We start from the raw sequence: 26,580 nt of genomic DNA on the forward strand, positions 1-26,580 counted from the left end.
TTTTGCTACAGAGCGAAAGGCCTCTTGATAACACTTCTTGATATCATGAAGTTTTACAATGCACATTCTGTTGTCTTTGCAGACCATGCAAAATTCATTGTTATGGCATCACAAAATACTGCTTCAAATTCAAACTTCAGTTTTAAGATTGCAAAGAATCAGACAAATCTAGATTTTTTTAAATATTATATAGGATTTTTATATAACATCTTTCAGAAAACTTACTTAATTTTGTTGCTTAGGCATCAAAAATATATAGCGATGTTCATTCTGAGCTCATGGAAATCCAAAAGACAATGAAGAGAATTGATGAAGAAGGGAAAAAGAAGATAAAATCTTTGTATGAGAAAATTAAATATTCTGGGATGCTACTAAGTCAATACAAGTAAGAGCTATTCAAATAGTCAAATCGTGTTACATGCTTGTGTTAGTTTTTAGTAGTAACAATGAAACTATAGAGAGTTTGCATGTAGAAAACATTTTAAATTTTTATTTTTGTAAAATTAAAGTTAATAGAATCATACATAAAATATGTGTTTGCTTTGTCTTAGTTTATATTAGCAAAATAGGGAAGGGATGGTGTCCACAAATATACACAAATGTAAGGTTCCATGAAGCTCCTGAAGTATATATTTTTGCCTTATTTTAATTAATTATGAATTTTTATTCCCTTTCACAGGATTTTTTTGCTATAATTCTTATTGACTACACAAATTACTTGCATTGAACAGCATCGCTTACTGAAGTGTCATAGTACCATAGCTAATTTTGAATTTGCATGTTAAATAAAACAATTCTAGACAAGAAGTACTTTTTACCTTATCAAAATACATTTTTTTTAATTTTTTTTATTATTATTTTTTTTTTATCCCACAAACAAACAACGTTAATATAATTTAATTGGTTTGCAAGGTAGCTTCTGTAAAATGACGTATGTTGCAGTCTCTTCACTGTCACCTCTGGTCGGATTACTAACCCCTGATTTATCAAGTAGAACTATAGGGACACCCGCTGCTGGTTGCTGGTTGGTTCTTTTAATCACTTAAGAGTCAGGACCAAGAATATCTGTGCATTCTAACATTTCAGCAATTTAATTTCAAAAAATAATTGGTGTTCAGGAACTTGAAATGCCTCTGTCGGGCCTGTAAAAGGAGTACTTATTGCCTGCCTTAGAATTTTGCAAGTCTATAAGCCTGCAGCTGAAACACCAACTTTTGCAAAACAGAGCAGTCTCACAGTGTATTTTGGGGAAGAGATCAACCTCAGGAAATCATTAAGTTGCCTAATATGACTGGTGTTTTTGATGTCTGCTATTCAGGGAAATCTGAGCTTACCAGTCAGCTGGAACAGAGGCCTTACTGACACATTCTGAGAAAGAAAGGTTATTTAGAAGGTATTTAGAAAGGTTATTTAGAAGGTATTTAGAAGAAAGGCTATCATTCTGTTTCTTTTAGAGATATACCGTATCACTGTGGATCTCTCGGTCATTTTCCCGAACTACATCAGAATCAAAGAAAGATCATAACTCTTCCTGTCATATGTTTATACTTCAATATAGGAGCAGAAGGAATCCCAAGTCACATGTATTTCCCAGAATGACATTGCTACTCAAGAAATTCCAATTGTAACACTCACAAAGTGTTTGTGTACTTGTAATGAGATATAAACTGTGTGACATCAGTAAGGTCTAGTCAGAGTAGGATAAAAATGTATTTTTCTTTAAGATTAATAGTTTAGCTATTCAATGCTAGAATAAGTCTCTTTGTCTCACTTGCTTCTTTTGTCAGCGTTTTTTTCTTTTCTTTTCTTTTCTTTTCTTTTCTTTTCTTTTCTTTTCTTTTCTTTTCTTTTCTTTTCTTTTCTTTTCTTTTCTTTTCTTTTCTTTTCTTTTCTTTTCTTTTCTTTTCTTTTCTTTTCTTTTCTTTTCTTTTCTTTTCTTTTCTTTTCTTTTCTTTTCTTTTCTTTTCTTTTCTTTTGACCTTTACTATGAATTTCTCACAGTAAAGCTCTTACTTTACTTGAGTTCAGGATAATTTTGACAATACATTCTTTCCACCTTTATATTATTATTTTATGCTAATTAAATGTTATTTCTGATCAGAATAAAGGGATTCACATATGTTTATGTTTAGTTAACTAAAGCTTAATGTTTTTCATTCCAGAGTCTAGTTTTTGCAATCTAGAATCAATCTAGATTGCAATCTAGTGTATTGCAATCTAGAATTGCAAGAATAATAGAAAATCTGGAAAGAATATATGAAAATTAAAATCATATTCAGAAATATAGCTAAATCCCAATTATTTTAATATACAAATCCTGAGACAAGATTTCTGTAATATCAATACCCGTCAAAACTGGCGTAACTTCTGGAAATCATCATGTGATTCTCCAGTTAAAAGTCACTACGTGTGTACAAAGGAAGAAGTGTGTGAAGGGTAGGAGTCAATACTTATTTTTGATGGGTATGAGGCTGTGAATGCAAGCTTTGCAATGTCTTCACAGTATTTGGAATTTAATTTTAGCTTAAATATAGAGAGATGTTCTGATCACATGCTTATTAGCTTCTCCGTGGGTTCCAGTTGAGAGAAATCTGGCAGCATTGGCCCTCATTCTGCAACTGGTAAAGTTCATTGCAACCTCATATTGATTATGGGAAAAGTCAGATCCTGGGTAAGAGGTATTACTAAAAATATAGTGTGATTTATTACTATGTATTCAGATTCACTGCAAATCTTTTTAGTGTTTCACTTGCCTATTTAATGTTCTGTCAATGTTCTTGTCTAAGTTACCAGCTGCTGGCAAGAATTGTTAGCAGTGGTTATAGTGATCCACTGCCGAACATGATTTTATTATACAATATCAGAGCAAACAATGCTACAAATATTTGACTTCACTTTCCATCATATATTTATATATATATATATACATGTATGTATATATATACATGTATGTATATATATATATATATATCCTCCATTACTTTGGATTTTTGTTTTGTTCCTTCTTCCTATCTCTTTTCTAAAGAAACTTTCTCTATTTTCAGTGTGATTTCAGACCTCTCCAGGGTGTCTTCTGAGTCTTTCATTTCTGTGATATGCTTTTCAGAAATGGGTTAAAAGCTAATGCAAACAGTATTCCAAATGAAGCCATACCAATGACTTTAACAGAGATGTCTTGCTTTCATTTTTTATTCTAATGTTTTCAACCCATTTCCTAATCTAATCCCTTAGCTTCTTTATATTTGTTAAATGTTGAGGAGAGCTTCAGAGTGTTTATGGAAATGTGTGCATGTCTTTCTTAATTTGAAATAATTAATTTAGAATTTTGAGGTGTAACGATTGTTCAGCCTCTCCAGTCTTATACTTCTTTTGAGTACAGACACTAAATGCTACATGCTGTTGTTCTCCCCAGTTTAGTTTATCTTGATTTTTTTTCTTAAGCTTCATAGCTCTTTTGGCCCTGCCTATCCTAAATCATGTTACATGCAGACTTTTACTTTCACTACACCTTACCCTTTCAGATCATTAGTAAATATACCAAAGCAGCAGATATGGGATGTTGAGATACCATGTTATTGACCTATTCTTTTAATGAAAATTGATCATTTAATTTTACTTCTGCATTTTTTTCATCAGTATTAGAATTCTGTAGCTTGTGTTAGAACTACTTTAATCTTTAATAGACTTTTATGCAGGACTTTGTTCAGTTCTCTTTGGAATTCTCTCACTGCATCACAGCTGCTGGCTTATTTAGTAGTTTTAGGACAGTGTGGGCAGTTTTCAAGTTTTGTTTTGGTACTCTTCGTGGAAATCAAGACTTTGAGTTTGTTTCATGTTAATGGAAAGAAATTGTGGTGTTAGTCTAGATCATCGATCATCAGGTAGTTACTGGTGAATTGTCACTTTTCAGTTTTCTTGTCACAAGCCTTTGTTCTGAGGAGCATTAACATTGCTTTACAGAAAAAAAAAAAATCTCTGTCCATTTGAAACAATCATAATGAAGTGAAATCCCTATGGTAATGGCAATAGGTAACTAATACCTCACCTTCATCATGTTGGTAGAAATACACCATGTACGTTTTCTGTTTCACCTAGTTAAGGGATTTTGTATTTGTAAAACATGGCAATGATGAAGACTGTTGTGCATCTTACAACCTGTCCTGTTTGTGATAGCAGTGATTTTAGGAATATCAGCATTCACAAGAAAAAGTCAAGAATATTTTTTTCTACCCTTCACTGAGGAAATTAATTTTTTGTCTACTGTATTTTTTCCCATCCATTTGCTAGACTTGTAATTAAAACCAGAAAGCCAGAATTAATTAAAGAATGGCTTACATTCCAGAAGAAGCAGACCCTTCAGTTGCTGCCTAAGGAGGATTAGAATAGTATAGGTGTGAGAAAGACAAATTTCTGATGGCATAGTCTTGAAAGACTGCTCTTCAGTTGGTGCCTTTTTCTTTATGTTCAATACCATAAGTGAGAGAATGATGAATGATGAAACTTGAAATACTGAGGCTGGGATACATCACACAGCACAGTCTGTTATTTTTGCACATATTCATTGTGGCTGATAATAGTGTATTTTTCCATGGGATTGTACTCAGAAAAGTTGTGGCTGATAGGCAGTATGAGAAGAAAATTACAGTCTATGTCTGTTAAATGTCTGTTATCAGAATAATTCCAAGTGTCATTTATATGTCTATCATGACTGGTGGGACCTGAGAGAGTAGATGTGTTTGAATTGTTGGTTTCGTGCTCATGATATATATTCTGTGACCTTTGGAATGTGATTTTGCAGAGTAAGTCTTTATCACTGGATAGATACCTTGGAAGCAAATAAAGGAAGTGTCTATCAGTCTTTTTGACATACTGTTTTATTTATTTATTTATTTATTACTGTGTTTAGGTATGCAACACTTGTTCAAGTTTTTTTGTGGGGTTGTAATGCAGTAGATGTTTGTAAAATACAGCTACTGTTGGCCTTAGTTCTGCTGTGGTGGATTTATTTTGCCATTTAAGGTGTGCTTGCTTTAATCATGTTATTGGCTGAGTTAGTTCTCTGGGGAGCATGGGAGAGACTCTTTTCTACCTGCTGAAACAAAAATAGTGGAAAAACATCAGCAATCATTGTAAAATTTTAACCTGACATCCCTCTATTTCTTTTGCCTTTCACCAAATCCATTCTCTTACACAGCTGTAGCAAAAGACCTGCGCACAGCCTATAAAGAGGCCTAACAGTGTCTCCTGGGAGTGTTGTCCTGACTATTGTTGTAGTTACTACTACCTCTTTCTATAATTATGAGTACCTTTCCTTGTGATAAATGCAGTGTGTGCTGAGAAATCTGCTATTCAGAGCTAAATTAAGGTCTTTATCCCCTCCTTTGACCTTGTTTACTGTATGCAAGTTCCTTTTTGCATGAAGAACTGGCATCTTACTTGCATGGTGGCACCAAAGATACTGGTTACAATACTGGTTACAGAAAAAAAATTTCTTCAAAAATGACAATTGTCCACAAAATGACAGTGAAGTAATATGATTAAGTGAAAATAACTCTAAATTATATTTAGTCTCTAGTAGAAAAAGAAATTGACTCCCATTTTGTTTAATAAATATGTTGAGGTATGATGGAAAGTCTTTTGCTCAACTACACTGATACCTGTTTAGAGGTAATTAGAAGTTTCAGTGTTGGCAAACGGTTTCAAGTACAAGTGAACTGGTAGCCTGATTAGTTTTGATTTCTGACTGAAATTGTGTGAACCTGCCAGGGTAGATATTTTGAAATTCTCTCATGCATACCTGTTCAAGAAACGTAGTAGAGAATCAAAATAAATCTTTACTAATTCAGATCTGCTTTACATTTTCCTTTATAGAGAGGGACTACCTTGGAAAATTTCCAAATAGATGGATTCACTTTCTGTGTATTTCTATTAGGAATGAGTTAAAGCATTCTGAATTTATTTGGACCGAATACTGTATGAAGTTAAAAGAAACAGAGGAGAAGATTATAAAGGATGAAAAACACCTTGAGGAGTTAGTGAAGCAAAAAGCAGAAATCCAGGAAGATGCAAAATGTTGGAACAGCAAAGTGAGTCTTGAATATTTATAAACAAGCAAGTAAATGAGTATCTTTTATTGAAAAGTACATGAATGCCTGAATATTTTTGTGTGTTTAAGAGTTACGGTCCTCTGTAAAAGTAAATATACAAGTATTGATTTAAAAATAAAAAGTGGTAGAGTTGTATAAAACTCTCTTATTAATTCTTGTGTTTTGTTATCAGTTTTCAGCATTTTTTTAAGAAAAATGTAGTCATCTTATGTTGCTTTGAGTGACCTGTGTATTTTTAGTTGTTGTATGCATATCTGCCTAATATTGCTTATCTTCTTAAGTCATCTGGAAGTGTGTATTTAGCAGTACAACACGATTGTCCTATTGAATTAGTAGATTTTTTGTCCTGAGTTGGCATATCATACCTTTTTCTACATCATGCAGAGTGATAGTTTCTTTTACTTAAAATTCCTGTTTTATCTTATATTTGTTGGGCATCCCTTTTTTAGTCTTGTATTGCTGTACACAGCAGTTTGAAACATGAACTGGAGATCCTTATGATGCTTGACTAGGAGTTTTCAATTAATTTACAGCTCCATGTGTGGGACCACTAGAGAAAAGGATGAATCAGGCCCAAAGCAATGCTCAGGTGCCTAAAACAGGATTTATATGCACACAACAGAACTTGTCATTTTTTATACCTATGTGTACACGTACATACATGTATATGTATAAATAAAATAACAGTAAAATAACAACAACTCTAAAAATAAATATTTGGAGTGTCCCTCACTGGAGACATTCAAACACTGTTTGGCCATGGTCCTGGGCATCCTGCTCTAGGTGGCCCATCTTGGGCTGAGATGTTCGACTAAATGACCTCCAGAGGTCTCTTCCTACCTCAAACATCCTGTGATTCTGTGAAATTCATTCTCTTGTGCCTGCCCAATACTAATATAATTTATGCATCTAGATTGTGAGGTCCAGAATCTAAGTGGAGAGTTTCCTGCATTCCCCAAGAGACTGAAACTGCTTAGCATGACCAAAAAAGGTAGAGATATACAGGCATATTAGACAGCCTTTGCTAGATATGTTCTTTCCTTTTTTTCCAACACTCAACTGTGTATTACAGTTTACTTACTGTTACTGGCACTAGCAATTGTTACTGATATGTAGAAAAATGCTTTTCTCAAATTGAACCAGTACTTATTAGTAAACCTTTCCCCTCCACCCTGGATTTCTTTTCCATCTCTTTTTTTTTTTTTTTTTTTTTTTTTTTCCTGGTCTGATACATTTCTGTGGATACCAATTGGGTATTAAAACCAAAACAAGGGAGAAGGTAAAATGTGCAACAGGGATAAGGTGGAGCATGGAACTGTTCCTTTTGGTGACCACTTCTGGTTTGATTAGTTTATGCTGAAGATGAGAATTAGGCTTAGCATACAGTTGAGCTGTTATTGTCAGTTTCATTCAAAAATATGGCTAAACCTTTACAAGCTAGTAAACCTTTAAAAGTAATTGAGGATTTTCAGAAGGCTCAAAGTGATTCTTCTGATCATCAGGGAAATATTTGTGGGAGAATGGAATTATTTTGGGAGTAATGAGAAAATATTGTGATTATTTTTAGCAAATTAAGTGGTGTTTGAATTGGATCTAAATTGCAATGTGCTAACTGTCACATACATCATTATTTTATTATCAAGAAACAAGTCTGAAGACATAATTAGTGATGTTATATTTTCTGTCTTTTTTCCCTTGTCTTGATTAATGCTTTTTTTTTTATATTATTATTATTATTTATTTGACATGATCTAATAGGACTGGTTTATTGCTTAGTAAATGTTACAACTTTTAGCAGTATAAGGATAAATCTGAGTATTATTTTTTTCCATATTGCTGAGGTTTGTGATAAGACAGGCATCTGTATGCATCAAAACCACCTTTCTCTATCTGTATGGGCATAGCTCTTCAAAGATGAGAAACAAGCCTCCTCATAAAATTAATCTCACATTTACCTACATCTCCATTATTCTTTCACTTTCATTGGTGTCCAGCAATTCAACAACATTTTTTTTTAACTAATGGAAGAGGATTTGGAATCTGAAACTTGGTGGAGACTTAAGATCCATTCATTTGGTAGCCTGCCATTGAAATATTTTTCCAAGCACTGAGGGGAATCAATGCCCTCCTAATACAGTAATGCAGCAAAATTAATGCTCCTCCGTTTCCACTAGCAGCAGAAAGAGATTGGGCATTGAATAATATAGTAGAAATGGTTGAGGCAGAAAACAGCCCATTAACAAATTAGTTATATAAATATAGTATCTTCATACCCACTTCCTTATAATGCTCTGTATAACAAAAAAACAAACAAATAAACAAAAAGTTATGAGGTAGGTGTATATAGAAAATTAGACTTAGGAAATTTTGGATGCTGATTTATTTGCAAACCTACTTTTAATGATCTGTACAGGGATATTCCAGAAATGTTTTCAAAAAAGAAAGGTTTATCCTGAGATACTTCTCGAGAAACAAAGGAAGTGATACATGTAGAAAAGTATCAGATACTAAGTATTACTTGGTTGTAGTTAGTATCTATGTGGCTCATATCTTTGTTGCACCTGTGCAAAGGCATAATTTGATGGTAAAAAGCTTAAGAAGTCTTAAGACTTCATCTGAAGGTGTTACTCAATCTACAACAAATTATTTGGAGTAAAGGACCAAGGGATTTGTATCTGAGTCCCCTTCGAGTTGGTCTTCTGCCCTTAAAAATTCTGAAGGACATTGTAAATCCCTCATAATCAGGATACAGATGCTCTTAACAGTTAAAAGAAGCACTTTGTTCTAATTTGCTTTGGTAATATTTGGTCTACTACTTTTTTTTTTTTTTTTCCTTGCTACATCAGGTACAAATAGTAGATTATTCCCTTTGTTGCTATGACCATATTGCATATGCCTGAAGATTTGTAATGTCTCTGCTCTGCCATCCCTACTCTAGACAAAATAAATTTGTTCAGTCTGATCTTACATCTCAAAGACTTTGTTGCCTTATTCTAAGTCATTATATACACTATATCTTATTGTGAAGAACTGCAAAGTAGCTGTGATTCAACAGCTTTTTTTGGACCTGCTTGAAAAGTGTGAAAAAGAGATAAACTATTGCCTATATGAAGAGCAAAGATTTAATGACTTTAATAGTCAAGTTACATATACAGTTATTCCAGATCTTTACTTCTGTTTCCAAGAATGTTAACACTGTCTGGTCTTCTTACAAAGATTTAAAAAAAAAAAAAAGAAAAAGAAAAAAAAAAGTGTAAATTAAGTTTTCAAGTTCTTTGCTATGTGGAGCAGTAAATCTACATCAAAATAGTTGAAAGTAAACAACTATCAAGGAGAGGTTTTAGTTAGAATTTCCTATCTTTTTATCTGGAGTATGATGAAAAATGGAGAAGGAATTAAGAAAAACTGATTCTGTAATAATACTTCATAATATAGTTTAAAAGAGGACAGATATAATAGAACCATTAAGGTTGGAAAAGACTTCTAAGATCATCATCTAGTTCAGCCATCCACATGCCACCAATATTGCCCGCTAAACCATGTCCCTAAGTACCTCATCTACCTTCTCCTTAAACACCTCCAGGGATGGTGGTGACTCCACCACTTCCCTGGGCAACCCATTCCAATGCCTAATTGCTCTTTCTGAGAAGAAATGTCTCCTAATTTCCAACCTAAACCTCCCCTGGTGCAACTTAAGGCCATTCCCTGTAGTCTTATCACTAGGTACCTGTGAGAAGAGGCTGACCCCCAGCTTCCCACACCTTCCTTTCAGGTAGTTCCGGAGAGCAATGAGGTCTCCCCTGAGCCTCCTCCGAACTAAACAACCCTGGTTCCCTCAGCCACTCCTCACAAGACTTGTTCTCTTAGACCCTTTACTAGCTTCATAGCCCTTCTTCAAACACGCTCGAGGGCCTCGATGTCTTTCTTGTACTGAGCGGCCCAAAACTGAACACTGTACTCGAGGTGTGGCCTCACCAGAGCAGAGTAAAGGTCCTGCTAGCTGCACTATTCCTGATACAAGCCAGGATGCTGTTGGCCTTCTTGGCCACCTGGGCACACTGCTGGCTCATGTTCAGGTGAGCATCAATCAGCAGCCCCAAATCCTTTTCCTCTGCACAGCTTTTGAGCCACCCTCCCCCAAGCCTGTAGCATTGCATGGGGTTGTTGTGACTAAAGTGCAGGACCTGTCACTTAGCCATGTTGAACCTCATCCCATTGGCCTCTGCCTATCAATCCATCCTGTCCAGGTCCCTCTGCAGGGCCTTCCTACCCTCTGGCAGATTGACACTTCCCCCCAGCTTGGTGTCATCTGCAAACTTACTGAGGGTGCACTCAGTTCCCTTGTCCGAATCATCAGTAAAGACATTAAAGAGGGTGGGCCCCAACACCACTAATCACCAGCTGGATTTAACTCCATAGCTGGATTTAACACCATATTTCACACATAGTGATAGAAAACTAAGAGACAGTTATGTGATGAAAAAGAGATGTAACAACTGAACAGTATTCATAATGCTCAAATGCACAGTGAGCTTTCCATATAGTGGTTTTATAAGTCTGTGTTTGTTGTCTGAATTGACAACATATACCTTTATACCTTAGATCTCCTTTGGAAAGCCACATAGCACATAAAAGATCAAGCAACAGTTCTGTGTTATGCTCCGGAGACTGCAGTTAAGCATGTTACTCTCATGGTCATCCTTCACAGATATCCCTAGTCAGGTCTTTCTAGATTTCTGCTTTTAATTTGTGAGAAGCTTACAGACTTGCCTTTGTTTTTGCAAACTACCTAACCTGCTTAAATGACAGACAAATGGAAAATGAATAAATTTAGGAGATGGAGGTCATTATAAGTTTTTGTTTGTTTGTTTGTTTGTTTTTGTTTTTGTTTTTATTATGCTGTGTATTAAAAACACTGCTTTATTTTGGAAAGTACTAAAAGTGTTGTGTTAGAAGGGATTTCAAGAGACTATCCTGAAAATAGTCACACCATATACCTTGCACAGTGCGGTAGTATTTATTGTCATTCTTGTCAAAATATTTGTTCTAAAAACATATGAAAAGGGGAAAAACATTTCTAAATCATTCTATGTACTAGCAATTTAAAAATTGGGAAATTTTGCTCATAATCTGTTTCTTTTTCCCCTATAAATGTAACCAGTTTCTCTTTTTGTTCCCCCAGTGCCTTGAAATATAGTTGATTTCTGTATATTTTTTAGAATATTTTACATATTGAAAGACACTTTTTTTTTATCTGCTTTTTCTAGATTGCTAAATGTGCTTCTTTTCAGTCTTTCAAAATATACCATGTTTTCTAATCCCTAACCATTTTTCTTTCTCTGTGGACTTTCACAGTATATTTATATCTTAAATTATGGAGCCCTGAAATATACGTACTACTTCAGTTGAGGACTTTCTACACCTCAGGCTTTAATAAAGTAGTTTTTATTGATTTCCATAAATATTAAATAGATTTTTTTGACCTAGAAAATTATATGATTATTTTGTATTTAATAATGAACATTTGCAACTGTCTCTCTTGTAAAACTGGTCTTTCTACCATTATTTTCTGTTCTGAATTTTTCTGTCACATACTTCCTGAGTGTAGCATTTTGTATTTGTTTGGATTTAATTTCATCCTGTTGATTATATACCAGCTTCTAGTTTATCATATGCCAGTTAGACCCATATCTCTATAGAGATTGTATAGGTAGGCTCTGTCAGGATAGCTCTGTTATTTCAGTCTCTGCAGAGGAACGAGAGGGGAAGAAAGCACAGTTCATTAAGCTCAGTGTGAGCAGGTATGCCTTTACCTACTTAAATCCACTTTAAATGTTTTCCTTATCCTGTAGATGCTTGCTTCCCTAACATCCTCATTTTGCTTTAGTTCCGTTGGTTGGTCCATCATTGAATCTCTGTATTAATCTCTGTGTTAATTTGATAGATATTTCAGGATATTAAGGAAAATCTTGAAGCTGAGAGGAATTAAAGGTATTTTGTTCAATTGCACACCATATGTCATGTATGAATTTGCAGGCTGTGAGTGTGTTCTTACTGATACCGTGAAGTCCAAAGATTCTGCTTGGATACATAACAATTGGAATATGCGTATAAAAGAGCATGAAATACCTCCAGTTACTCTTTAATAGCCTTCCTTTTAAATTTTAATGTAAGATATATTGTTCAAATTTTACAAAGAAATGTAGGAGATGTTTGTATTATTAATTACTTAATTGTTTAAAATATATTCTAGGTACAAGACATGAATAACAGAATAGCTGCCCAAACTGATGAGAGCATAAAAATATCAGATACATCTTCTGAAATGGTTAAAGCTATGGAAGAATTAGTAAGTTCTTTATTTTTTTTTTTATGTAACTGAAACAAAAATGTTTGCATTTTTGTTTGCATACTTTCATTTTCTGTGTTGACTTGACTTATTTTGACTAATGTTAAAGGTGTCTTAATGTTTTAATGATCCTTAGAAATCCACCAGAGAAAGTGAACTACAGAATATAAAGCAAAAGCTTCTCAAAATTGATGAAGCACTGGATGCTTTGAAATATGAAAATGAAGGACTTGAGGGAGAAAATGAAGAGCTTTTGCAAGAATTCAGAGATAGGTAATACTAACAATATAAACATTAACATAGGAAACAAGCATTATTTTTTTCACTGAAAACATGCCTATAAAACAAAACCTTGCTTTTATTTTAAGTCTGTCTATAATTAATATTTCAGTAATTTCAAGTCTCTTCAGGCAGAAATTTATCATTGAGATTTTTTGACCTTGACTTGAAAGAAAAAAAGCTAAAATTCTGCCAAAGAGTATGTACATAGTTTGACAATTAAAATGAAACAAGGAAGATTCTGAATTCTCTTTGTTAGAAAAAAACTCAGTCTTAAAAACATTTTGGCAAAGCTTGTATGGATTTTATTTTTATTTATGATCTTTATAAAATAGAATCCGAAATACTACATTTCTCTACTTTCTTCGAGTTCTTGTTAGACATTATGCGCATATTTTTTTAGCTCTTCAGTTTATTGATTCCAAATATCTGTACTTTAAACTATATTGTGCTTAATATTCTCAGTGCATTAATAACATAACAGAAAATAAAACCAATTTTCAGTTCCTTCTTCATCTGGACATCAGGTGTATGCTGTTTTTAGGTATTTGACACATTGCTATATATCCTCCCGATCTTGTGATCTTTTGGATCAGCAAAGTCAACTGAAAAGAAAAAATATTGAAAATAATTGTATTCTCACAAGTTTTTTAAAAATCAATAACTGAGTTCAATAGACATACTGTCAGCATGAAAACATTCCTTACTAGACCCCAACAATTCTATACAAGAGATGTAGGAAAGAGGGGAGGGAGGGTATAAACACAAAGATGAAAAAGAGAAGGAGGTATGTTCCTGCCCCTACTAATGCTCCCAAGTTGGAGCTCACACCTTACACAATCAAGCAAAACAGCCATAAGTCTCAAATGGGTATGAAACCAAGCTTCAGTAGAGTTCTGATATTCACAGAACTACTACTAAGAACATTTTAGAATTAAAAGTTGGTTATTTACCTTTACAAATTTGTTAGTTTCAACTGCATTTAATCTTTTTTTAAGCATTATCTTTTTCATATATAATTAGTATTGTTGTGAGTGTGTCATGATTATTGTGTCCTTCCACACGTTCAGGAATTCAAGAAATGCATGCTAAAGTTTGGATCACAGACCCAGACAGTCAATATAACAAGTACCTAGTAATGAAGCTCTCCAGGAACTCAGTCTCTTTATTTTTTCAATGGATGAGTTGAAGACATTCTGAAGGGGAAATACCTTTCTAGACAGCTATTTAGTTTAGTCCTAGAAACCAATGAGAGGAAGCTTATTCAATTTTAAATATTTTTTACAGAAAAGTGTTAATTCACTAGGAAAAAAAAAAAAAAAAAACACAACAGTTTTAAAATATATCTTGCTTTAGTGGAAGAACAGGATTCTTCGTCAGCCTAACACAATCCCTGATATCTGTATATTGCTTTCCTATGATTAGTTAACTCTTAAAAGGATTTTCTGAGATACTTTATTATAGAACCCTTGCCTATTCTCAATCCTACTTTCATGACCAGTAACCTCACATGAGAAGTATTAATTTCTAGAGAAAAAGGAGTTGCTAATCCGTACTAAAATTTCAGATAAATTACATTCCCCTTATTCTACTGAATACAAGCAAAACAGAAAGGAATAATGTTGTTAGTATGGATTTTTGTCTGGGTAATACAGAAATTGAAAATCTTTTATCTTATTGGAGTTCTTGGCTAAATAAGGTGTGTTTTAACTAAAGGCTATAAATAACTGTAGTTCTCTTGGTTGTTTTGCCATTAAGTATCATGGAGGAAATAAGATGTTTATTCTCAGAAACCTTTAAATTCTCTCATTTTCTATTAATCTCTTGCATTATATTGGAAATATTTTGCATATCAGATCATTAGTGTGATGGTCTGAGCATTTTGTAGCCTCCCACAAACATTCTCAATATAATTGTGCTTTGTTTTTCACATTTCTTTCTGAGTATATTGTGATTTCTGTATGTTCTTTTGCATTAGGGTAGAATTGCTCCATTTTATGAAATTGCTATAGAATTCCTGAAGAAATTAGGGAAGGTGTTAAGGTTAGTAAGGATCTTGTTTCATAGAGAAGATTAAACTTGTTGCTCATGAACTTGATGGGGACACCCTTTAAACCATTTCTGATGTGTTCACTAATAGCTTTACCTAGGTCCTTGGGAAGGTGATGGAGCAGCTAATACTGGAAACCACTTTCCAGGCACATTTCACAAAGACAGGAACATCACAGAATGATAGACTCATTTAGGTTCAAAAAAATCTTCAAGAACAACAAGTTCAAACATCAACCAGACCTACCATGTCCACCATGTCCTATCATTAAACCCTTAATGCTATGTCTACATGTCTCTTATATACCTCCAGAGCATCAGGAGTAGTCAGGATATATTCACCAAAGGGAAGTCATGTTTGATGAACATGATAAACTATGATGAAATTACCAACCTGGTAGATGAGTGGAGAGCCATGGTTATAGTCTTCCTAGACGTCAGTAAGGCTCTTGGCACTGCCTCCCGTAATACCCCCATATAAAAGCTGTTGATGTAAGGGCTGGGTGGACAGACTGTGAGGTGAACTGAAAACTGGTCAAATAGCCAGGCACAGAGGATGGCGATCAGTAGCATGAAGGCTGGATGGCTGGATGCCAGTAATGAGCAGTGTAGCTCAGGGGTCAGTACTGGGTCCAGTCCTGCTTAACATCTTCGTTAGTGAGCTGGATGATGGGGCAGAGTTTACTGTCAGCAAGACTCCAGATGATACAAAACTGAGAGAAGTAGCAGACACACCAGAGGGTTGTGCTGCTATCTAAAGGGATGTAGATAGTCTGCAGAAATGGTCTGACAGGAACATCATGAAGTTCAAGGGGAAGCTGATAATTCTGCGCATTGGGAGGAACAACCCCAGGCACCAGAACATGCTGGGGGTCACCCATGAACCAACATGAACCAACAATGTCTCCTATCTTCTTTGTCATTCTCATAATTTCTTTGTGTTGTTTCTTTGTGCATTCCAGTATTCAATATTCAATCTTTATGTTTTCAACAAGGAAAAGAAAGAGGGGGGGGGGATATGTGCTTGCCTTACCTCACTTTAACTGTTCTGTATAATCTTAGAGAAGGGAACATCTAAGTAGTTTTTATCTTAGTCAAACTAAGGTGGAAGCCAGTATGCCCAAGCCATGAAGAAGGCTAATGGCATCCTGAGCTGCATTAGGAGTGTTGCCAGCTGGTTGAGGGAGGTCATCAATCCCCAAAGCTCAGTGCTGGTGAGGCCACACCTGGTGTGCTCAGTCTAGTTCTGGGCCCCCCAGTACAAGAAAGACCTGGACATACTGGGGAGAGACCAATGTACGGCCACAAAGATGAGGAAGGCACTGGAGAACCTCTCCTATGAGGAAGGTCTGAGAGCTGGAGCTGTTCAGCCTGAAGAGAAGGTCTGTGGTGGATCTTTTTAAGGTATATAAATAAGCGATGGGAAGGTGCAAAGAACATGTAAAGAGTAAAGAGCATGTAAAGAGCATGTAAAGGTGCAAAGAACTCTTTTCAGGGGTGACCAGTGCCTGGACATGAGGCCATGTGCAAAAATGAAAACACAGGAGGTTCCCTCTGAATATACGGAAACACTTTTTGACTGTGTGGGTAACTGAGTACTAGCACAGGTGGCCCAGAGAGGCTGTGGAATCTCCCTCCTTGGAGATCTTCAAAAGCCACCTGGACATAGGCCTGGGCACCCTGCTTTGGGTGGCTCTGCCTGAGCAGGGGGTCAGAGCAGGTGACCTCCAGAGGTCGCTTCCAACCTTAAGCATTCTGTGATTCTGTGATGAAGGTTAACAATATGGATATGTAGGAAAATAATAAAAAATAGGTACTTATAATTCTTTGATATGAATGAGCAATCAGGGCTTACAGTCATGAATAGAGAAGGCTTAAAGTTTTGAGGAAGAGCTTCATGTATTCAACATCAAATAAAAGGGTCTTAAATACTGCTTTTGGTTTTGATTTTCAAATATTTTTGTTTTACAGTTTGATACTGGGTTTTCCATTTAGTTACTGTACTTTATAAAAGGTTATGTACGATGTCTGTGTTATTTTAACAGTTCAAGAAAAAAGAAGCTGTATCAGTCACAAGTCCAAACTATCTGCAAAAACATACAGAAGACTGAAGAACAAATAGAAAGGCTAAATGAAGAGCTATGTAAAAATGAACTGTCTTATAATGAAAAAAAAGCGAAGTATGAGGAAATCCAAACAGAAATAACTGCAGAAAAAATCTCTTACAAGGTTGTGATTTTTATTATTATGATTATTTTTTAATTTAAATTCATTTTTAGATTGGAAGACTAGGAAAAAAAGATCTTTGTAACAGAGAAGTATTGGGCAAGCAACCTAATATTAAGCAAATAATAATGTAAAATTTGTGTTTTAACATGTACTTTAAAACACTTGAAAATGTGGAAAATAATAGCCTCTGAAAAAGAAAATAAATTGGTTACTAAGTGGTCATGGGTAATGACAGGCTAAAAATTAAAGTTGACAAATTTTAAAGACTACTAAGATTTTGTTATTCATAGGTGGTTCAACATGGATAGTAACAAATAACCATATTGTTCTTTTGTAACTACATGATTACAAGGATTTGCAAGTCAATATATTTTACTTGTTAGTAAATGTAAACATTGCAAATGAAATTATTTAATTATCACTTGGATGTCATTAGTTATCTAGAACTGAAATTGACATTCATCCTCATGAAATTCATCCACAAGTCTTGACATGATTGTGAAGGCTTACGAGACTGAGAAGTATTTTTCTGTCTTTTCACTTTACACAATTTTTAATAGATAACACTGTACATATCTATACAGTGTTATTGCAAGGTGTAAAATTCAGCATTCAGAAATACAGAAAAGAAATAATCAGGGGAATTTTCAGGAGTCTTTATGCCAGCGTGTTTCGTATATTCCTCATTAGTGTTCTACTGTATGTATAGTATAGATTGCCTGGAAGAAAAGACTTTAACAGTTTTATTCTCTGTAATAATTTTAAGATTTCCTGACTTAATCAGTAAAATTAAGAACATCATAGTATTTTCCAGTTTATAGTATGAATTGGCATACTAGGCACTCCACATTTTTCCTGCATTCCTTTTCACCTAAGTTCTTGGACATCTAAGTACCAGACTCTGCTTCTAAAAATAAACGAGGAACTGTTGGATGTGATTTAAAACCGAACCAGTTGAAGGACTTATGGAACCAAAGCAAAAAAATGTAAAACATAGGCTAGAGAACCTTGGAGCTGTTAAGGCCTTGCACTGTGCCAAGTTCTCTTCTCTTGGATTCAATTTATATTGTAGGCGATACCTGAATTTGCACCATGTAGTTTTGGCCTATAAATCATCTTTTTGGTATATTATGCTGTTCTGTGGACATGCGTTTTAATGCTAAATTTGCGCTGTTTTGTTTGTGTATAAATTTGATGAGCACCATTTTCTCTACATTCTCAGTGTTGTGTGCTGAAAGTTTTACACAATTAGATGTTCAACAGCACAAGCAGGAGAGTCTATTATACTCCTAATTTGATTTTTTTAATGGTTATTTAGGAAATGATTAAAAATTAGTCTGAGAAATAAGAGTTTTAGAAGAATTTCAGGCAAAGCCCCTGTTTATTTGCTGTCCTATGTCTTTTTTTGTCTTAATTTATCTTTTTAATGTAGCTGTTATATTCAGTTATATTTTGAATTTATAAAATCTGTAACATTTTGTGATAAAGTCAAATGTTGTGTGACAATTTTTTTTTCTTTATTTTCTGCTTTGGATGCCCTATCCATGTAAGGCCCCAGTTCTTATTTTCAAAGTCATTCATTCTATATTTACTTTCCACTTGTCACACATTACTTTTATTATATTCTTGCTCTTTTTCAGGCTGAAAACTCCTGATCCGTTAATTGTTTCATGAATGAAAACTGCCCCATATCTGTCATCATTCTGTTTGCTTAGTACTGTTTCCAGTTCTATTATTGTGGGGGAAGAAAGCAGGACTAGAACTTGCATAGAATACTCAATAAGTAGACACACGGTGGCATAAAGATGATCTCTTTTTTTGTCATCTTTCCCTTTCTTAATAGTTCTTAACATTACATTTATTCTTTTAAATGCAGTGGAGAATTTTATTCACAGTGTCATGGAACTGTCTGTTTTACCTTCATGATGTTGTTCCTGTTTGATTACTAGCCACATCAAAATCCAGTCTTGTATAAAAAAAATACATTTTAAAAAGTGTCCTAATGTATAAATCTACATTTACATTAATTGAATTTTGTCTACTGTTAGCGAAACCCAGATGGTTTTACTAAGTCATTCTGCAAAATACCCTATTTTCCATATTGTCTCTGAATAAATTGAAAACCACAGGATCCAGCATGGATACTTGCAGGACCCAATTGTAGCTCTGATGCTATGAAAACTGGTGATTTATTTCTACCTTTGAAGGTCTTCTACCTTTGAATGCATTATATATTCATGTTAGGACTGATCTCTTATGAAGTCATTTATATAATACTTTATGAAATACCAGCTAAGAGTCCAGGTAGACTGTATCACCAGACTCTCTTTTCCACATACTTGTTACATCCTTCAGAAAATTGATGACTTTGCAGCACTGCTTTCCAGTCATAAAAAATATATATATATATTTTTTTTTTCATAATAATATATGCTATCAGTTTGCCAAGCAGGGCTTTTAATGTTTTATTTGCTTTGGGATTTAGTGTTTTGTTTTGTTTTGTTTTTGTTTGTTTGTTTTTGTTGTTGTTTTTTTTTTTTTTTTTTTTTTTTTCTATCATATTTTGAATGCTTCATGTTCAAATATGTATGTCAGTGCTTTTGATTATCTGTTGGTTTTATATTGTCTCTAGAAGCCTTCCTACTCAGATGTGTTTGGAAAAAGACTTGTTACTAGTTCTAATGCTCTTTGTAGGTTTTCTAAAAACTCTTAGTTGTGTGGCATTATTTTTAGATTTAAATTGGCAAAGTTCAGGATCTTTTATGTTTTCCTTCTTTTAGACATAATTTCAAATTTTGGAGCATACAGTCAGGCTGCTAATAGCTTCTCTTCTGTGTGATGGTGTTGATTTTATTTTTGATATTTCCAGACTCTTTGTGAAAACTTGACATGAATGTGCTTTTGGTCTCCAATATTATATTAATTAAGATATATAAGTAATCTCTGCCTGACGTGCAAATAGTTTACTGCTTCTTGTAATGCTTTTAATGAACTATTCAGAAAAAAAAAAAAAATATATATATATTTATTTTTTTTTAAATTGACTACAGCATTACTTTTTGGATTTTGTTGTTCCTTAATGTCCCTTCTCAAGTCATAAATAATGTTGGAATCCTGGACAAGTAGTCAGTAAGAAATGTATCTCAATGCTTTACACTTATGGTAAGGGAATTTCATTTTGTATGTGTTATCATGACTTAACTTCTACATTAAACCATTGCTAATGGTCCCGTCTCCAGTGATAAGATAGCTTTCCAGCACCACTCAAGTACCCTTGTTGTTGAATACCTCCATTACTAACAGTTGCAAAATGATCATTCTGTTATCAGCTTTAATGTTCCTATAGTTAGTCTCAGCTACTGTAACTTAGCAAAAGCACTGTGGTTATAATAATTTAACAGCATATGAAGACACACACAGGGAAGGTGGCCAGAAGTTGCTAGTTTAGTGAGAATAGAGTGCACAGAAGCTAAGATACCTCTCTGTTTAAGAAACAGTTGAACAGAGATGAATTTTGAATACGGCCATATAAACAAAGGTGCAATTTATATTTATATTTATATAATTTGACTGCCTGGTCTCTGCTGTTATTTTGTTATAACAATCAACCCTTGGTGTGTCTGATAAAAGTGTCTGTCTGTAACCACCAGTTAATCTGTTTCTGTGGGCTACTGAACAGACTGAAGAACTTATTCACACAATTACCAAGTGTTATTGTTAGCCATTTAAAATAATGCTGCATTTTGGAGCTAGATTCCACCTAGTAGACTAAGTAGATTTGGATTCAGAGAATCTATATGCATATGTGAGGGGAAATGTAGGGCCATGGTACAGGTTGTTGCTCAGAGTTTTCCGTGGAGCAAATGTATGAACTGTCATCTGGAGAAAAAAAGCTCATTGATTAGAGGATTTCCTTGCAATGTGCTTTCCACATGAACACTGATCTCCATGTCTTCTATTCCCTTGAAGATTCTAATAATCTTTGGGATTTGGGGTTTGAGGATAAATGGGGTTGTTTGTCACCTGCTTCTGTATTTTGCTATGTATGTGGCATCTGGGAAATGCTTATGACTTGCTTATGCAAGAACCTCCCTCTCCGAGTGTAGATGGCATATGCACTCCTGTAATGCAGACATGGATGTGAATAAATCTTCAAGAAGTACTTTTCAAAAATAGTAGTGATTGAGTCTGTTTTTTACTTCACTATTGGCCATGTTGCACCTAGTTTTGCTTAAGTAATCAGTTTTGCAGTCCCTTAATTCACTTAACAGCCCTAATTAGGATTTGACTTAGATTGTAATCAGGTATAGTTATGATTGTCTGCTACTCTGACACATTAAACTAGAGGTTTTCGATGTACAACCTATAATAATTTTCTATATAACTGTAATCCTAGAAGTGGTATGAGTAGGATGCTCATATAAGAAAGGCCTAAAATGTTCCAATTTTTAGTAGAAATTAAAAAAAAAAAAAAAAAAAAAAAAAAAAAAAAAAGTTCCATCATATAAAATACAGAAGGTACTGAGATATTTTTAAATTTTAGCATTTAATATTCAATAGCCAATTAGGTAAGCCAACTCATTCAGCTCTTCATGCATTTAATTATCTTAAGGTGCCAAAATTAAATCAAATTATTTTTATATTTATTCAAATTAAGAAAATATTGTTGCCTTTCATGTAGTATAATCTATATTTATTTACCTATTGTGCCTGAGTTGGTGTTGTAATTTCCTTTTTTGTATATTTTTGTGATACTTGAGAGAAAATTTAAAATCTGTAAATCTGTGGTCATCCTTACTGTGATGTTAGTGTTAATTTTTTTTTTGTTGTCCATTAATTTGTTTTCTTATGTGTTGCTTACGGCTTTTTTTTTTTTTTTTTTTTTTTTTTCAAGAATTCGGAATGGAATCTTAAAAAGGAAATTCAGGATGAAAAAGAAGTTTGGAAATTGATTCAGGTAAACATGACAGTAACTGGTTTATTTAAATCTAAATTCTTCTGCATTCTTTTTAATTCCAATCACAAATTAGCTTAGAGTAACTTCTGACCAATTCACATAGAAAGCTAATAGGTTTTGCTAAGTAGTAATGTTTGCTGTTTTTTATTTTCAGCTAGGAAAATTTTAATACTTATGAAAACATGGAATATTTTAATTGTAACCTACTTATTCACAATAATTTCCAATTTGCTAGGAAAGAAAACAAACAAACAAACAAACAAACAAACAGAAAACCCTTCCAGTAATATATATATATATATATATATATGCAGTGACACTGTAATTTGAATTTGTAAATTTTGCTTACTTCAGTTTCTGTAGAAAGTGCAATCAGACTTACTATACCTTATATTGACACATGCGTATATAAAATAGGCTGCCTTAACACCATTTTATATTCTTCTGGTGTGAACTGCTGAATTTGCACAAGACATGCTTGTATTACTTTTTTTTTTTTTTTTTTGTAGTCAAATATAGAATAATAGATTGGCTTGAATTAGCCCGGACCTTAAAGATCATTTAGTTCCAACCCCCCTGCCATAGTCTCCCACCAGACCAGGTTGCCCAAAGCCCCATCCAGCCTGGCCTTGAACACCTATAGGGATGGGGTGTCCACAGCTTCTCTGGGCAGTCTGTGCCAGTGCCTCACCAATCCCATAGTAAAGAATTAATTTTTCTCTGGAAGAGTAATGCTCTTCAATAATCCTCAGGCAAGTGTTGATACTTCTTCAGCTTTTCTGATTGAAATCCCAATAATGGCATCACCAAAAAGGATATTCCATCTATTTCCATCCTTTGGCAAATTGATTCCTTCAGATGTCTCCTATGAGAGCACACATAATGGTCATACTAAATGTGTTGTAGTATCTATAAAGTATTATAACCTTGAGCAAGACACTGAGTGGAAGCTTCAAGACTATTTTCTGAAGAAATCCTAATTTTCTGCATTTAGTGTCACCAGCAAGAGACAGGAGGACTTAAGGTGGGGTTATCAGAACCAAGCTCTAGCTTCTGTGAGATCTCTGGTAGTCTGAGAAACTTTCCTGAGCTCATTACATAATCCCCTATTATGCAAGAAGATGAAAATCAATGTTTTTTTTCAAAGTTGCAATCCAGTAACACAGAGACTTCCATGATACAGACAAAAATTAGCAAAATGCCAACTGGCTGTTGGTAAAGTCCTTGCCATTGTTGCTTCCTGCTGACAAGAGAACAGAAAGCAGTATATTAACCATTTACAGTTGGGCATCTTCTATAAGGAGATGGGATACAGCGATAATGATCTTGCCAAACTTGAACCACCCTACACAAGCTGAATCAAATCCCTTGCAAGCAGTACAAGAATTGCCTTCTTCTTAGTTAAACTTGGTAGCAGCTAAGGAGCAAAATTAATCAATTTCTTCTTATCCAAGACCACTTTGATACTGGAAAAGATCTCTTGTGATGCATATTTAGCACAGCAGTAGACAAAATATCCAGACAGCCCTTTCATAATTGGTAAATGAATGCCATTGAGATTCACCTCTTCCTTCCTAAGAAAGAGACTTGTAATACTTCTGTGAAAAATACGTCTAGTATTAATATGCACACCCTCACTATTGTGAGATGCAAGATTGTTTGATTCCATTGATCCTTGCTGCTCATCCTGAAATGAATATTCACATTCTGTGAGTGTTCTGATGTTGGATTCTGATCCATGTATGTAGATACTAATCTAAAGAACATAGCCAGAACTGTTTGGAGGCATTGCAGTCCTTTATTGCAAGTCCTCTTAACTCAGAATCCCTTTTTGCCTTCTTTTGCGGTTGTCTCAGACAGGAGGGATGTAATTTGAGAGGTCTTGAATGCTTTTCTTCTTTAGAAATGAACCTTGAATTTACTGTGATGACTATAACTCCTTCTGAGAGTTTTATTCCCATTTAATTTTTTTGAGAGGTCTGATCCTTTTTTATTTGCTTGTGGATGTTTACAGTCACCATCTTTCTTCTGTTACAAAGCCTGTTCTTTACCATTTTGTGACTTCAATCTTGCAAGAGCTCAACAGCAGAATCTAGTATCTATATCTCACACTTCTAGAAAGACAGTCTCTAAGAGAGATTTTGCAGTTCCTCTTCATTCCTGACATTAGCAGGAAGTGCTGAATGCTCCTCTTCTAAGACGTGTTGAACAAGGTCTCTGCCATATGTACTTGTCTTTGATGCACGACTTCCTTTTGATTCAGTCTTTGCTTAAGAGAAGGCTGAAGGGAATGTTTCTGGGTCTGACTGATGCAGCATGACAGGTTTGATTTGGTGCTTCCAAACATCTTCCTTACTTTTTTTTGAATCATTGCTGATAATTTTGATTATTTGTTGGAACAAAAAGTCTTCTTCTTCTCTCTCAGTCTTGCAAAGACCACTCAGTGGCAATTCTAGCCCACTTCCCTTCTACAGATGGGAACAGAACACTTCCCTAATGGGAAATAAATTTGCTTCTCAGATCTGCTTTTGTCATTGTAGTCCATATGTTTTCAGAATAAAGAGGTTGATCTTTGTAAGTATCTTATAATTCTTTTAAGGAGATTTTTAAGTTCTTTTTTTCTACTAAAACAATTTTTTCTATTTTTTTTTCCAAAGCTTAATTTTTCTGGGTTAGATGAACTTTATATCCTTTATCCCAAGCATGTTTTCTTACTAATAAAACAAAATTATGATGTGAAAGGCTGTTGAAGAAGCAAAAGCTATCATTAACTAGTGACTCTACAAGTGCACAGCAGTTTAGACGAGGGTCTGTTCTAAGATAACTAGAAGGAATCCCCTAATGCCATCTGAGTGTAAAACACCAGAGCTCCAGAAATGCTAATGGTTTTCTGGAAAGCTTGTCCATTCCATCTACCGACCATGTTGTCATCTGGAACTTTATCCATAACTTCATCTAATATTGTGCCATTCTATAGGAATTCAGAATTTTTCCTGCATTTACTACTTGAAGTACTCCCAGTAAGGATAAATATGTAGACTATGATTTAAAACTTCAAAAAGATTAAGTCATATGTATGGCCATTCCCAGACTTCTTTTCAATTATCTTCCTGGCATCTTTCATTCTGGTTCTACAGAGGAAAGGAAATCAAAATGGTACCAGTTTCATTCCACTTGTATGTTATATATTCTATATATATATGTATAGAATACATATATAACATATTATAAGTTCACTCAGTGCTAGACAGGTAAATAATTATTTGAGTTCAAGTGATGGTGAATGGGGTGTATTAGAAATTGAAAATGTATGTAATGCCTGCCTGCACTTCCTGAAGAACATGTCTTGTATATAACATTTCTCTTTCTTTATTTATTTCTTTGGCAGGGAGAAGGTTCAGGTGGATGTAGCCTGGTTGTTGTATTTTGTATTTTACAACATTGAAGGGCATTCATTTATCTATTTATTTATTTATTTATTTATTTATTTTCCACTCTTCGTTGTCTTCATTCTCTCTCTCTCTCTTTTTTTTTTTTTTTTTTAAATTTAAGAACATGCCTATGGTGATAAAATTTACCCTTGGAAAAGATTTTTGCTCTTGGCGTTAGTATTTGGAATTTTAATCCATCTTTTATGGAATTCTATTCTACTGTTTGCTTAAGTATTACTGTAAATTCATTGTCTGCTTCAGTGTAATATTTGCATTTCATAGTATTCCTTGCTGGTTCGTCTTCTGTGTTTGTTTGACAGTAGTGCTGGTTATTCAGCCTATTCATATGCTGACATAAAGGCCAACTTTTCCTTCATTCTGAAGACATTTCTAATCACCTTATGACATATTTGTTAACTTATTTTTGTATATGCATTTTTTTTGGTCTATTTATAGTATTCACTTGATGTTCTTTCAGATTCAGATTTTTCGTGTTTAACTTCTGCTTCTGATTTCATACTGAAAGCAAATTCTATATATATTTTAATAAACAGGCCAGGATTAAAACAATATATGATGAGCTAGAGGAAGAGCGAAAAGAGAAACTGAGGAAAAGAGACGAAGATATGAAGACGATAGGAGAGAGGGAGAGAGAAGTAGCTGATCTAGAAACAAAGTACAAAAGAAGTAAAAATTTATTTAAAGAAAACCATGAGGTAAAAGTGGTAAATTCTGGATCATTTTGTAGTGTAATTTAATTTGTGCTATTATTTATTGAATATAAATATATAAATAAGAAGAAACTGATGCTTACAGGGACCTATAAAGATCATTTAGTTCCAACTCCCCTGCCATGGGCAGGGATCCCACCCACCAGACCAGGTTGCCCAAAGCCCTGTCCAGTCTGGCCTTAAACACTTCCAGGGATGGAGCATTCACAGCTTCTCTGGGTGGCCTGTGCCACTGCCTTGCCACCCTCTGAGTGAAGAATTTACTCCTTATACCTCATCTAAATGTACTTTCTTTTCATTTAAAAATAATACCCCTATCACAACGCTCTCTGATTAAAAAATCCCTCCACATCTTTCCTCTAGGCTCTCTCTAGGTACTGGAAGGCCTCAATAAGGTCACCCTAAAGCCTTCTCTTCTCCAGGCTGAACAACCTCATCTCTCCTAGTC

At 34.4% G+C, this 26,580-nt stretch overlaps 1 protein-coding gene across 1 annotated transcript in view; it reads left to right on the plus strand.

Moving 5' to 3' along the window:
• Nucleotides 1-26,580, plus strand: part of CCDC178 (coiled-coil domain containing 178) — a gene marked incomplete at both ends in the record, with an annotated part of 173,193 nt that overhangs the window by 19,915 nt on the left and 126,698 nt on the right. The window contains 7 exons of the mRNA XM_084281665.1: nt 243-385; nt 5,933-6,086; nt 12,361-12,456; nt 12,593-12,729; nt 16,830-17,013; nt 21,908-21,970; nt 25,956-26,117. Coding sequence (XP_084137791.1) covers nt 243-385; nt 5,933-6,086; nt 12,361-12,456; nt 12,593-12,729; nt 16,830-17,013; nt 21,908-21,970; nt 25,956-26,117 — 939 coding nt within the window. The remainder of the gene's footprint in view (nt 1-242; nt 386-5,932; nt 6,087-12,360; nt 12,457-12,592; nt 12,730-16,829; nt 17,014-21,907; nt 21,971-25,955; nt 26,118-26,580) is intronic.

The sequence above is a fragment of the Netta rufina genome (assembly GCF_964035555.1).
Source record: "Netta rufina genome assembly, chromosome: 2".
NCBI lineage: Eukaryota > Metazoa > Chordata > Aves > Anseriformes > Anatidae > Netta > Netta rufina.